Source organism: Salvia miltiorrhiza, chromosome 2 (assembly GCF_028751815.1).
Source record: "Salvia miltiorrhiza cultivar Shanhuang (shh) chromosome 2, IMPLAD_Smil_shh, whole genome shotgun sequence".
NCBI lineage: Eukaryota > Viridiplantae > Streptophyta > Magnoliopsida > Lamiales > Lamiaceae > Salvia > Salvia miltiorrhiza.
The window spans coordinates 71,733,883-71,746,199 of NC_080388.1; the positions used below are offsets into that span (position 1 = coordinate 71,733,883).

Consider the following 12,317-nt stretch of genomic DNA (forward strand, 5'->3'; position numbering starts at 1 on the left):
CTAAAAATGTCATGTATTTTATTTTTGATCGTTCCACTATAAATTGCATGTTTTTATAAATGAAAAAATTTAATCTTTAAAAAATTGTGTAAGACTTATCACTTTTAAAAAATTTACATATTTTTTTTATTTTCGTGCGAAAAAGTTCTGAGCCGCATAATGTGACAGAGGAAGTACTTGACAATTGAGTGGACGCACATCATGCATGTACTAGTTTATACTCAAAAGCTTAACCAGAAACTATATAAATTAAAATTGAAGTTAGTTACTAAAATTTATACTGTCCCAAAATATGCAAATTCTTTTGCAATTAACAGTAAACTTGGGGCCGTAGTGTAATTTCAAAGAAGGCTAGGCCCCAAGTCCATAATTAATTCAAATTCAAAAGGGCAATTCCTGCTCTGCGATCAGATCAGATCATGCTAGGGCAGCGACTGTGAACTGTGAAGACGATCTGCTTTTCTTCATTCCTAATCATTTCATTTGTATTTCTTCATCAGCAATTTGTGAGTTCTCTCTCCTGTCTTGTATTTGCACGTTATTGTTATACTTTCTTCGATCGATTGGTTGTTTAATTTGCTGATTCAGATTTCAGAATTTGGATCAAATCTCATTGCTTGGAATTCGTGATTCTACGTTACTATTTTCTGTAGTTTGATTGTTTGAGTTCGTTGTTTATTGTCTGATCTGGTAATTTTTCGGTGTCTTAAGTGAAGTATGCGATTCGCCTCGTGTTGTTCGATTACACGCCTTGATTATGTGCTTATTTTTGTTTTCTTTGTTAAATTATTGCATTTCCATTTTCTGGATTCCAGGTTTTTCTGTATAACAGGAGTTTGAGGCGTGATTTATGTAGATTTTAAACCTGATTGTGATTGTTAGCGATTTGCAGCTGTTAAACTAATGGCTCTTCCTTGTAATATCCTTCGTTGTCTGGGTTCCACTATTTAAATGAGATGGATCATTGATAATAAAGCTTAATAAATGATTTGATTCAACTTAGGTTGGTGTTTTATGCAATTTTTGTATGCTTAATATTGCTGCGAGAAATGGGATGGTTAATAATGAATATCAAATAAAGATTTGTGACCTCGTAACTTTTTGATGGAGGCCAACTCATGAGTTGATTCCTTAATTGTTTCTTGAGTGTTGGTATGTGCATAATTCGATCTTGTGCCTTTTTCTATGCTTTAAATGAGGTGTTCCTCACCCACAGTTTTATTGGTTCCAAGTTATTTCTTGAGTTGTAATGGGTCAAACATGTTTAATTTATGTGTTGATGTCATCTATAATTTCAAGAAATCATCCTTTCTCAGTCTCACGACAGCCTCGTAACTACATCCTTCCAGACTCTTCTCCACCCGACTTTTTATTTTCGTCTTCAAAATAAAAATAAGATCACAAATCTCTATTACTGTTATTGTTCTCTTAGAGTGAGAAAACAGACTCCTGAAATTTATTTATGGGAATAATGTACAGAGAAAATGGGGTTGTCTTTCACCAAGCTTTTCAGTCGACTGTTTGCGAAGAAGGAGATGCGGATCCTTATGGTAGGTCTTGATGCTGCTGGTAAGACAACTATATTGTACAAACTCAAGCTGGGAGAAATAGTCACAACTATTCCTACAATTGGTATGTTTCTTTTCTATTTATTGCTAAATATCTTATCTGTTTTGAGTTTTCGTTTCTTAAGTTACTGGTACTTTGCTTTTCATGTGAAGTCACACAATAAGAGTGGTTGATAGAATGTGAAGATTGGTTTATATAACTGTGTCATTAGTTGCAGAAGCAGTTTTTAGACTTTTGATGTTTTCCTAAATACATTCATGAGCCATTTTCAGAGAGGTTATATGTACTTGTGGGGTGTGTAAATCAGGTTAAGGTGAGGTGAATCAATTATAAAATGTTTTCATTTAATATGTTAGATCATAGATGTGAGACATGTGGCTTCATTTAACAAATAAATTTATATGGACCAGATGCCATATTACTAATACTGGAACTTATTTTCATTATCTCCAGGATTCAATGTCGAGACAGTTGAATATAAGAACATTAGCTTCACTGTTTGGGATGTTGGGGGTCAAGACAAGGTATAAAATATATTTTATCCTTTCAGAATCCTCAAGATACTTTCATTTGATGTGTATAAATACTCCAGGAGCCTATTCTTCTTTGATTGTGTTTTCAGTTTCAATATCTTGTTCACTTGGCTTACAGCATATTCAGTAGTACTCATGTTACTGATTCAATAGTTTCAAATATAAAGGTTACTGTTCATTCTTCATTCAGAAATAGAGGCCAAATATAGTAGCCTAAGTGGCCTTTTGAAGTGTTTGCTATCTCTGATGGTTTCTGCCCTCCCAGGAATATTCTGTTCTAGCAATGAAGAAGTGTTTGTGTTTAGTCTTTTGTATCAGTCTTACGCTACTGTCACTACCAAGTGAAAGAAAAGTGTTACATATGGCACGTATTGATATCTCAACGGGTTTTTTTTTCCTGAATTAGCTAATCCTCTGCTTGAAAAGGACAGGAACTCGTGTAGTTTAGGAAGGGAGAAATTAGGTAATATAGTAATGTTTGTTAAGAATTCTTTTCTGCTCTAGGTGTGTTGCATGTCAAAGTTCCTAGTAATGGTGCCAGTTTTCTGCTTGTTCTACAACTTCTACTTTAGATAGTTGTATCTATGTGTCTTAAGTTTCATGCTCCCTTGAATTTTATTTTTTAAACTGCTGCTAATGCTTTTAATTCCCTTATTATCTGCCATCCAGATCCGACCGTTGTGGAGACATTACTTTCAGAATACTCAAGGTCTAATCTTTGTGGTTGATAGTAATGATCGAGATCGTGTTGTTGAGGCTAGGGATGAGCTGCATAGGATGTTAAACGAGGTACACACTTTTATTGTTTGCTGTCTTTACCTTAAAAAAAAAAAAGCTTTGAGTTATATCAAGAAATGTATTGATGGCCTTGGCTAAATACTTTTATAGTAATTTAATCATCCTATCACTGTTCTATTGACTTGCTCGGCTGAAAAATAAGGTTTTTTTAATGGACCTACCAACTTAAAGTCACGTCTGTTGCTCTTTTTCAAAAATCAATTGTTTTGATGCCCATGTAGGACGAACTGAGGGATGCCGTGTTGCTTGTTTTTGCTAACAAACAAGATCTTCCAAATGCTATGAATGCTGCTGAGATAACTGACAAGCTAGGACTTCACTCTCTCCGGCAACGCCATTGGTATACAACTCCTCTGCCTCTCTCTCTCTCTCTCTCTCTCTCTCCCCCTCCCTCCTCCTCTATGTGTGTGTGAGCACGCACGTGTTTGGGATGAGGGGGTTGTTATGCTGTTGCTATATATGGAAGACAACACGCATATGGGATTTTCTTAGTTACCTGCCTCAAATATTGAAGGCTCCTCTTGGCACGTGTTGCAGGTACATCCAGAGTACATGTGCCACCTCCGGGGAAGGGCTGTACGAGGGGCTGGACTGGCTCTCGAACAACATTGCTAACAAGGTTTTTATCTCTGCCATTGACCTCAACTTAATTACGTATTTCCTAATAACTGTTATTGCATGTTCTTGATTTGTTTTCTTTTCGTGACCAACAGGCTTGAGAAGAAAAGATGCTGGAGATTTTTGGTGACTGAAAGAAGATTTAGATTTTCATTATCATCTCATCTGAGCCTCGGATGATCACTTCTTTCGGTCTCGTATTATGTATATTGATACTCATTTATGTAGTTTCTGCAACTATGCTATGTCAAGACATTTCTCCTTTTTTCAGGTTACTTATCGAAATCTCGAGTAATTGTCGACAATTATTGTCTTATCAAAGTAATACTAGTAAGCAAAATCAATTGCGGTTATTGCTTGCACCGGTTAATTTAATTATTTCAATGTTTACTCGGATTTCTTTCACGCATTAATCAATTTGTCACTAGCTAGGCTAATTGATGAAAACATGCGAGCATGTACAATTATATAAGTATAAGCTAACTTTACATAGAACATAGAACATTACATTAGTTTATTAATCTGAATTAATAACATTTAATCATGAAAAGTCTCATTTCCAAAATATGAAACAATAAAGTGTCATAAATATTGGTGCAAGGGCAGCAAGTTTTGATGTTGCAGGCAACGAAAACGCCCTAATTCGTTTTTTGAAATTGGAGGAACGTATATAAAATTTCTCAAAGCTAGTTTCTAAATTCCTCACCAAAAGAGGGATATTGGAATACCAACAATGTGAAAAAAATACAAGGCGATTTGCTTGAAATTGAAAATATGATGTGGAAATGTTTTTTTCCACCTCATTCCAAGATGAGCTAGCTTTTATCTCAAAAGAATTAAATATAACCCAAAAATTAATATTCCACGTCGCCTTCTTCTTCCCCATTTCTAAAAGACTAGTGTTTCCAATTTGTTGTTGCCATTGAGCTCGAAGCTGTACCTCTCGTCTCAATATTTGCTTCATTGGTGTCACATTCCTCCAGTATTTGCAGCCGCATGCTGGGACGCCATTCTCGCTATCACGCAACAAACAAATGCCACAAATTATAACTACCTCTCTATTTAAAAAACATCGACAAAAGCATTTCCTGATTTCTCCGTTATTTCCTTAATGAAGAAATCCTTAGTTCGATTCTCACGTAAGCATGCTTCCTAATTCTGTTTTATTTGAATATGTGCTTACTTTGATTATTATGAGTATGAAACTTGGTCAATGGAATTCTTACCTGTTAAGGGAGATTTTGTAGGGCTTTGATTTGGTGTAATATCAAATATTGTTGGTTTTGAATATGTTTTCAATAAATTGGAGATTGATTAGCAAACGTTTGAATATTTTAACAATAACGCTCAGAGCGTAATTAAGTATAGTATGGAGTTATTTATTGAGATGTTTCTGAAAATAAGTAAACTTGTTATTTTAAAACAATAATTTTTAACTTTTTAACTTCGTATAAACTACAGCAGGATGAAAGAAAAATAAACGATAAATTTGAATTAAAAAATAGGTCAATATATAAGATTGCCTCTGAGCTAGAGCTAGATCTGATTCTGCCCAGACCTCCTCTTTCCAGTTTCTTCATCGTTGTAAGCTTTTCTCTCATCTGAATCTTTGTTTTCTACCTATAGTCTATTTGTTTTGTATGATTTGTTTGTCGATAGAATTGTAGATCCAGATTCCGGAACTCGATGTAATCTCAAAATTATTGAATTTTGTAATCGCGTATTATTCTTCTACCTATGCGAATGTTGGTTCTGCTTCTGTGCCTTGGGGGATTAATTGATCTGATTTTGTTCTCTCTCTCTCTCTCTCGTTCCCGCTCTCTTTTCCCCTTCTACATATTGTGCAAATGCTGGATCTGCCTCCAGTTTGTCTTCGTGGACGTCCTGAGTGCTTGAATTTATGTTTGTTTCCATTGCTGAATTTTGTCTTCTTCTTTTGGGAAAATTTGTATAAATTGTGTTTCGGCTGTTATTAGGTTTCTCCATCGGTTGCATGATCATTTTCTTTGGATTTAAAATCCGTTATCAGGATTCGCTGCTCATAAGTGTGATTCTATGGTTGGCTTATTCAAAAACAATGGTTACTGGATCGTCTGACTTTCACCATTTTATTGAAATGAAATGCTACTTTCGAAGTTTAAGGTGTTGCTTAACCGATACAGTTTGTTTTTGAAATGAAGCTTTTGTGCTTGATGTTGATCATCGCTTATCGTAGGTGAAAGTAAATAGTACAAGGGGAAGCCAAAGTTTAAAGAGCCTCTTTTTTTTTTTGGTTACTTCGTACTTACATTATGAGAAAAAAGGGACATCAAGAATCACAAAAATTCTTAATGATGGTTGACTAGTATACGCTATCGTTAAATTGATGAACACAAGCTATAACTTCATTATCAAGTTAAGAAAGTGATTTGGATTTTTTGAGGTAAATTTGTTAGCAATGAGTTATATTAGTTCATTTTTGGATTATGTATCGCTTCTATGAGATTTGATCCACAGTATAAAGCATGTATAGAAAATATATATCATACTTATAGTTATATATATTCTCTGGCTTTTGTTTTGCACCCTAACTAGAGATTGCATTATCTAATCAAATGTGGTAAACAAGCTTTAATTGTATGTGCATGAGATTAACTCTATCCTAGAGAAATAAATGTTAAAAATTTGTTTCTGGGTGTGATATGCAGAGAAAATGGGGTTGTCTTTCACCAAGCTTTTTAGCCGGCTGTTTGCCAAGAAGGAGATGCGAATTCTTATGGTGGGTCTTGATGCTGCTGGTAAGACCACGATATTGTATAAACTCAAGTTGGGAGAAATAGTGACAACAATTCCTACAATCGGTATGCTTCTTTTCGTTACAACCTTGTTCCATTTATTGACTTTCATCTATTCTATTTCTGTGTGCTGGATAATTTCTAGCTTTTCCCATCTCATAGATTTTAAGCACACACAAGCGAGAGGGAGAGACTTTCATTTTCTAGTTCATTCAACAGCTTGTGGGCACATACATATCTTATGTCTAATACTGCTGCTCCCACTTTTTTTTTTTTTAAATGTATTAGTGCATGATGGATATGGATAAATTGGAATGTCAATCAACTCTTAAACGGAATTTCACCCCTTATAGACCTGAACCCTATTGCAGTTTATAAATTTGTAAAGTTTATTAAGAAATACGTAAGTATTTTGCATGCAGAATCTCAGATTTCAGCTTCTAAAATGACTAGGTAGATTGCTAGAATTTCATGGTTGCTTCGGATTTTTTTTTTTGATCGGATAAAGTTATGTTAGATGTTAACAATTAGTTCCCCAAACACTCCTAGAATTCACCAAGCCCACCTTATCTCTCCAATCACCAAATTCGCTCCCAAGGGGGATCGAACCCAGGTCTCATCACATAAGTGAGGACCCGGTGGCCAGGTGAGCTAAGCCATATTTGTGGGTTCCCTTTTGTACTCTTTACAGATTTTTACTTTTAAATTTTAATTTCTAGGCTAGATAGCATTTAGTTCTAAATGCAAGCCATATATTTGTAATTTGTGCTTAACCAAATATATTCATGTGCACTGCCTTTCACCTTACTAGTTGTGTAATGTGATCACCTTTCCTGCAGGTTTCAATGTGGAGACAGTTGAATACAAGAACATAAGCTTCACTGTTTGGGATGTTGGTGGTCAAGATAAGGTATACGTTCTACCTTATTTTGAATGGAATTGTTGAGGTTCAACTTGTGAAAGTTAGAATAAGGTGCTTCAAAACCTGTTATGTGCATCTCTTCATGTTTTTGAGCTTCCTCGAGTTATTCATCATCTACTACTACTACTACTTTCACACATGGTAACTTGTGCATCATAGGACTGTTCCAGCCTTCCATAGCATGCATCATTGTTACAGCTTGGAGCCTTAGACTTGGATATGTAGCGTATTTGAGATTTATAGTGTTAAAAAATGCTTGGAAGAAATTAATATTCCAGTTTGTTTGATGCAAATATTTATTTGAGAAATTGTTAGGATCTTTATAGGTCAATGCCCAGTAACTTCCTTATCATTCATGGAAACTCTAAGTCCAGGTTTCAATAGAGGAAGACTCGTTCGTTTTATGAGAACATCATATAGTTTTGTTGCTATGCTTAGTAGTACTATTCGGTATTCAGAGTTCAAAAGGTTGATTAACCTTTTAGTAATGGGATTGGGAGCTTATATATGGTCTACGTTAGTTTCTGTCTGGAGGATTGAGTGACATTCTAGCAATGGAGGTGTAGTTGGTAAGCTTAACTGCTTTTCATGTGTTAGTCGTTTTCCGTAGTATGTAATACTTGTCTTGGCAAACTAGCTCTGTATATAGACGAAAGATTCTCCTGTTGATGGTTTGTCCTGAAAGAAACATTGGTTCAAATCTTTGAGAAGTGCCATGCTTGTACTGCCTCAAGGGTTTATGAGCTTCTGAAAATTTAAGAATAATGTGAGTAACAACTTGAAGATCAATGGGTATCAATTTTTATGGGCACATCCTATGGTGAGTTAACAAAGGGAAGAAAAAATTGCATCGTGATGTCTGCTTATCATTCTTGGATTTCTTTCTTAGTTGCCTTTTTATTGCATCTGAGACATTTTAGCTTATAACTAAGTTGCATGTCATGTTTTTAAAGTTTGGAATTGTTTAGCTAAAACAATGTTTATGCTTTTCTTTATCTTTGATGCTTATAATTTGCACCTGACTATGTGCGTTATGGTCTCTATTGTCTAGATTCGACCATTGTGGAGGCATTACTTCCAGAACACCCAAGGATTGATTTTTGTGGTCGATAGTAATGATCGAGATCGTGTTGTTGAGGCTAGGGATGAGCTGCATAGAATGTTAAATGAGGTACTTTTAGTCTTTGCTACATTCTTATGTCCAAGTACTCTTTCCAGGAATTTATGCTAAAATCTTATATAGCCTGGATAATTTCAACCTGAGTGGTTTTTACTGAGAAAAGGGTTTGTCTGGTGCCCATGTAGGATGAACTGAGGGATGCCGTGCTGCTAGTTTTTGCTAACAAGCAGGATCTTCCAAATGCTATGAATGCTGCTGAGATAACTGACAAGCTTGGACTTCACTCTCTTCGTCAACGCCATTGGTACCGCCCCTCCCTCCCTCTCTCCCCTCTCACTATGTGTTTGTGTATCTGCAAGTTTTGGAGACTATTCTTGCCTATTTTTACTATAAAGACGTCTCTTGGTATGGTTTGCAGGTATATCCAGAGTACATGCGCCACCTCGGGAGAAGGGCTATACGAGGGGCTTGACTGGCTCTCCAACAACATTGCTAACAAGGTAGGATCAGTCAAATTCCTTGAATGAATGAGCTGATGAAACCGGTTGCATCTTCTGATTTTTCTATTTTTCCTTGATTTACAGTCTTAAAGAAGAAAAGTTGGATGGATTTTGGCATCAATATATCCTTGTTCAAGAGTTACCGTGTTGTGATCCTGTACTGTGATTACTTGTTTTTTTATATTATATATCTATATATATATATATCTTAGATAGTGGTATCCTACTATGTACAATGAGTTTCACCCCTGTTTAAGACTCTGCAATTATGCTTTTGGGCCCCCTCTTCGGCACCCTATTTCTGGAGTTATATGCATCTCATATTGCATATTGAGGTTAATTTGAACGGATAGCAAGTTCCCGCAACTCTCTAGAATTTTGTTTGCTATAAAAATAGAATGATTAAGGTACATAACTGTTGTTTTCCGACAAATATTTTTTGGCCCATAATTATTCAATCGCTCAAAAGTTTTATTTCTTTGCCTCATAATTATTCAATCGGCCATGCTTTCTTTTTCTTTTTTTAAATCAATTATTCAAAACCGCACCCATCTCCTTAAACTTGTAATGGCGGCGGCAATGTGCGTCATAGCGCCAAGGTTCTTCTGATTAATTATTAAAATCGAGTAAAACTTAGATTAATAAAAAATAAACTATAATGACACTTATTTTAATAATTATACTCTTAAAGTGGATAAAGGAACCTACTTTAGTGGATAATGAAATTTAGATTAAATTAAAATGGTAAATCATATTCATATATACAAGCAAATAAGTTGATATATTGATAAATAATATATATATTAATATGTTGGTAGATATAATCTCCATAAATTGAATAAAATTATTTTTGAAGACATTTGAAAATATAAAATTAAAACTATTTTTATAAAGTTAAGGCGAAGAATTTGAGTGAAGCCGACATGTAGCACTGACTCTTGGTGGCTTGTCTGTATTTTTATGTTAATACAAAAATTTGCTTGTAAATATTATTGGTAGCGTATGACATTTTAAGATATACGCAAAAAATTGTGATATTTTGAATAACGAGGACGACCCTCTTAAAATGTTCTCTTAGTCTTGGTTTCTTTTGTTGGTTACCCGGGGTTTCTTGCGGGTGCTTTTGCTTGTTTCCTTTGTCTCTGGTCTCTCTTTTTTCTTTTCTTTTTAATAAAATTTCTATTTCAGCAGATGAAAACTTTTGTTTAGTTACTTTCCAAAACACATTACTTAACTACGTCTTGCTCACATCTCAATGTGCATACATAATGATATGAATTCATCAGAAAATTATTTTTTGTAGAGTTAGCCCATTACTTAACTACGTCTTCTTTTAACTTTGAATTGGTCAGTAATTAAGAAAATAATCATATTCTTACAAATTCTAAAAAAATTAATGAAAAAGTGAAACTTCAATAAAATAAAATGAGATATCTCATTTTACCTAAGTTTCTTCCTCAGAATGCTTATTAGATAAATTAGTGCCATAAAAGAAACATATTATAACAAAATTGATAGTGATAATCCACCTTAATAATCTAATATCTTGATTCATTAATTGTATTATAGCCATATCAATACTTCCTTTATTCCACAACAAAAGAGGTGCATCACAAAATCATTATTTTTAATGAAATTCTACATAATAATAATAATAATAATAATAATAATAATAATAATAATAATAATAATAATAATATTATTATTATTATTATTATTATTATTTGTTAGTGTGCGTTAACGTGTGTGTTATGCTCACATGTACTCCAACATTATCGTTTTTGTTTTGCGCTTTCTTCACCGTTGTTTTGCAGAGAGTATGTATGCAGGGGCAGTTTACAGCAAGGGGGAGTGTATGTGTTTTGTGAAGAAAGGCAAAAAGGGGGAGTTTGTTGGAGTTATTTTTCTAACTCAAAATTAAACTCACAAATGCTTTGTTATTGTTTTGCTCTTTCTTCACGTCTTTGGTTGATAGGAAACTGACCTAGTCAAGACTTGAGATTTGAAGCTGTAAACGAAGGTATTAAGGGGAAGAGTTTCAGTTGCTAAAAAGGAGGAAGTGGAGATAAAGAGAGAGAAAAGAGAGGAGCTTGTTGGCAGCTCCTAAAATCAAGGGAGAAGTGGACTAAATCCAACAACTATCAAACGGCCACTTCATCACTCTTCATCATCATCTTTGGTTGACGTAGAGAACCTTTGAACTTCTCAAGTTGTTTTTAGTATTGCGGAAGATGCTATGGTCACAGTACCAGTGGCAGATCTTCGATCGATCTTGCAACGCGTCAACGATATGGAACTCTATCATTTGAAAGCAAAGAAGAACTTTGTCGAGTTTCTTTCTTCCCAAAAAGGGGGAGTAGATGATGCTGCAGCAGATGCAGAGGAAGCAAGAGAACAGGCAAAATGACCAAATCAAGAGATCTTTAGAGGAGACAAGGGGAGTTTGTTGGCAGTTGGTTTTTGATGAACCTTCTGTTTGTTTTTGGTGACTTGATGTTGTTTTCTGAACTCTCTAATCGGTTTTTCCTAATCGGTTTTGCCTTGTGTTCCCTGCATGTTTAGACAACTGCTGTGTTTGTAATTGCTTGTGCAGGGGGAGCTCGAAGAAAGGGGGAGATCTTGTTTGGTTTTGTGAAGAAAGGCAAAAAGGGGGAGTTTGTTAGTGTGCGTTAACGTGTGTGTTATGCTCACATGTACTCCAACATTATCGTTTTTGTTTTGCGCTTTCTTCACCGTTGTTTTGCAGAGAGTATGTATGCAGGGGCAGTTTACAGCAAGGGGGAGTGTATGTGTTTTGTGAAGAAAGGCAAAAAGGGGGAGTTTGTTGGAGTTATTTTTCTAACTCAAAATTAAACTCACAAATGCTTTGTTATTGTTTTGCTCTTTCTTCACGTCTTTGGTTGATAGGAAACTGACCTAGTCAAGACTTGAGATTTGAAGCTGTAAACGAAGGTATTAAGGGGAAGAGTTTCAGTTGCTAAAAAGGAGGAAGTGGAGATAAAGAGAGAGAAAAGAGAGGAGCTTGTTGGCAGCTCCTAAAATCAAGGGAGAAGTGGACTAAATCCAACAACTATCAAACGGCCACTTCATCCATGATCAAAGCCACGACTTCAAGCCTTGGGAAGCAAGATTGAGATGCCTATATATACCAAGGAGAAGTCTCAGTTCAGATCACGAAGTCTGAAGATCAAAATCTAGCTTTTGAGTGATCTGTGTAGGATTTCTGTTTCTCGTGTTGGGATAACCTTAGTTATAGCATTCTTTGATTTCGTCGGATTTCGGAGTATAGCTCTTGAATCCAGTTTTCGTTTGTTAATGAGAGTGTCTAATGTTCAAATACCTAGAGTCTTGTAAAGGTATTGAACGTGAGTGTTCATTCTCCATTTAGTCATTTTGCCATAAGGCGTCTTCAAGTTATAAATTATAACTTGAAGAATTTTTCCATCTCTTTGTGTCTTCCATTTTTATTTCCGCTGCAATATT

The 12,317-nt window shown here is 35.1% G+C and overlaps 3 protein-coding genes across 7 annotated transcripts in view; 2 read left to right on the forward strand and 1 right to left on the reverse strand.

Annotated features, from left to right (window-relative positions):
• The window catches only part of LOC131008955 (uncharacterized), a 984,029-nt gene that overhangs the window by 368,296 nt on the left and 603,416 nt on the right, over positions 1 to 12,317 (reverse strand). The gene's annotated exons all lie outside the window — the stretch shown is intronic.
• On the forward strand, positions 273 to 3,823 carry LOC131009036 (ADP-ribosylation factor). 2 transcript variants are annotated; one of them, XM_057936238.1, is made up of 7 exons: positions 273 to 506; positions 1,480 to 1,632; positions 2,023 to 2,093; positions 2,772 to 2,891; positions 3,122 to 3,240; positions 3,438 to 3,519; positions 3,614 to 3,823. In XM_057936238.1, the coding sequence occupies exons 2-7, from the start codon at positions 1,485 to 1,487 to the stop codon at positions 3,617 to 3,619; spliced, it is 546 nt and encodes a 181-aa protein (XP_057792221.1). In that variant the 5' UTR covers positions 273 to 506; positions 1,480 to 1,484; the 3' UTR covers positions 3,620 to 3,823. The 2 variants fall into 2 exon arrangements, with proteins under 2 accessions (XP_057792221.1, XP_057792220.1); XM_057936237.1 differs by having other exon boundaries at positions 358 to 506; positions 3,438 to 3,823.
• On the forward strand, positions 4,299 to 9,174 carry LOC131009037 (ADP-ribosylation factor 1-like). Of its 3 annotated transcripts, XM_057936240.1 has the most exons (7): positions 4,299 to 4,657; positions 6,206 to 6,358; positions 7,132 to 7,202; positions 8,266 to 8,385; positions 8,520 to 8,638; positions 8,753 to 8,834; positions 8,919 to 9,174. In XM_057936240.1, the coding sequence occupies exons 1-7, from the start codon at positions 4,630 to 4,632 to the stop codon at positions 8,922 to 8,924; spliced, it is 579 nt and encodes a 192-aa protein (XP_057792223.1). In that variant the 5' UTR covers positions 4,299 to 4,629; the 3' UTR covers positions 8,925 to 9,174. The 3 variants fall into 3 exon arrangements, with proteins under 3 accessions (XP_057792223.1, XP_057792222.1, XP_057792224.1); XM_057936239.1 differs by having other exon boundaries at positions 4,439 to 4,657; positions 8,753 to 9,174; XM_057936241.1 differs by lacking the exon at positions 4,299 to 4,657 and adding an exon at positions 4,949 to 5,102 and having other exon boundaries at positions 8,753 to 9,174.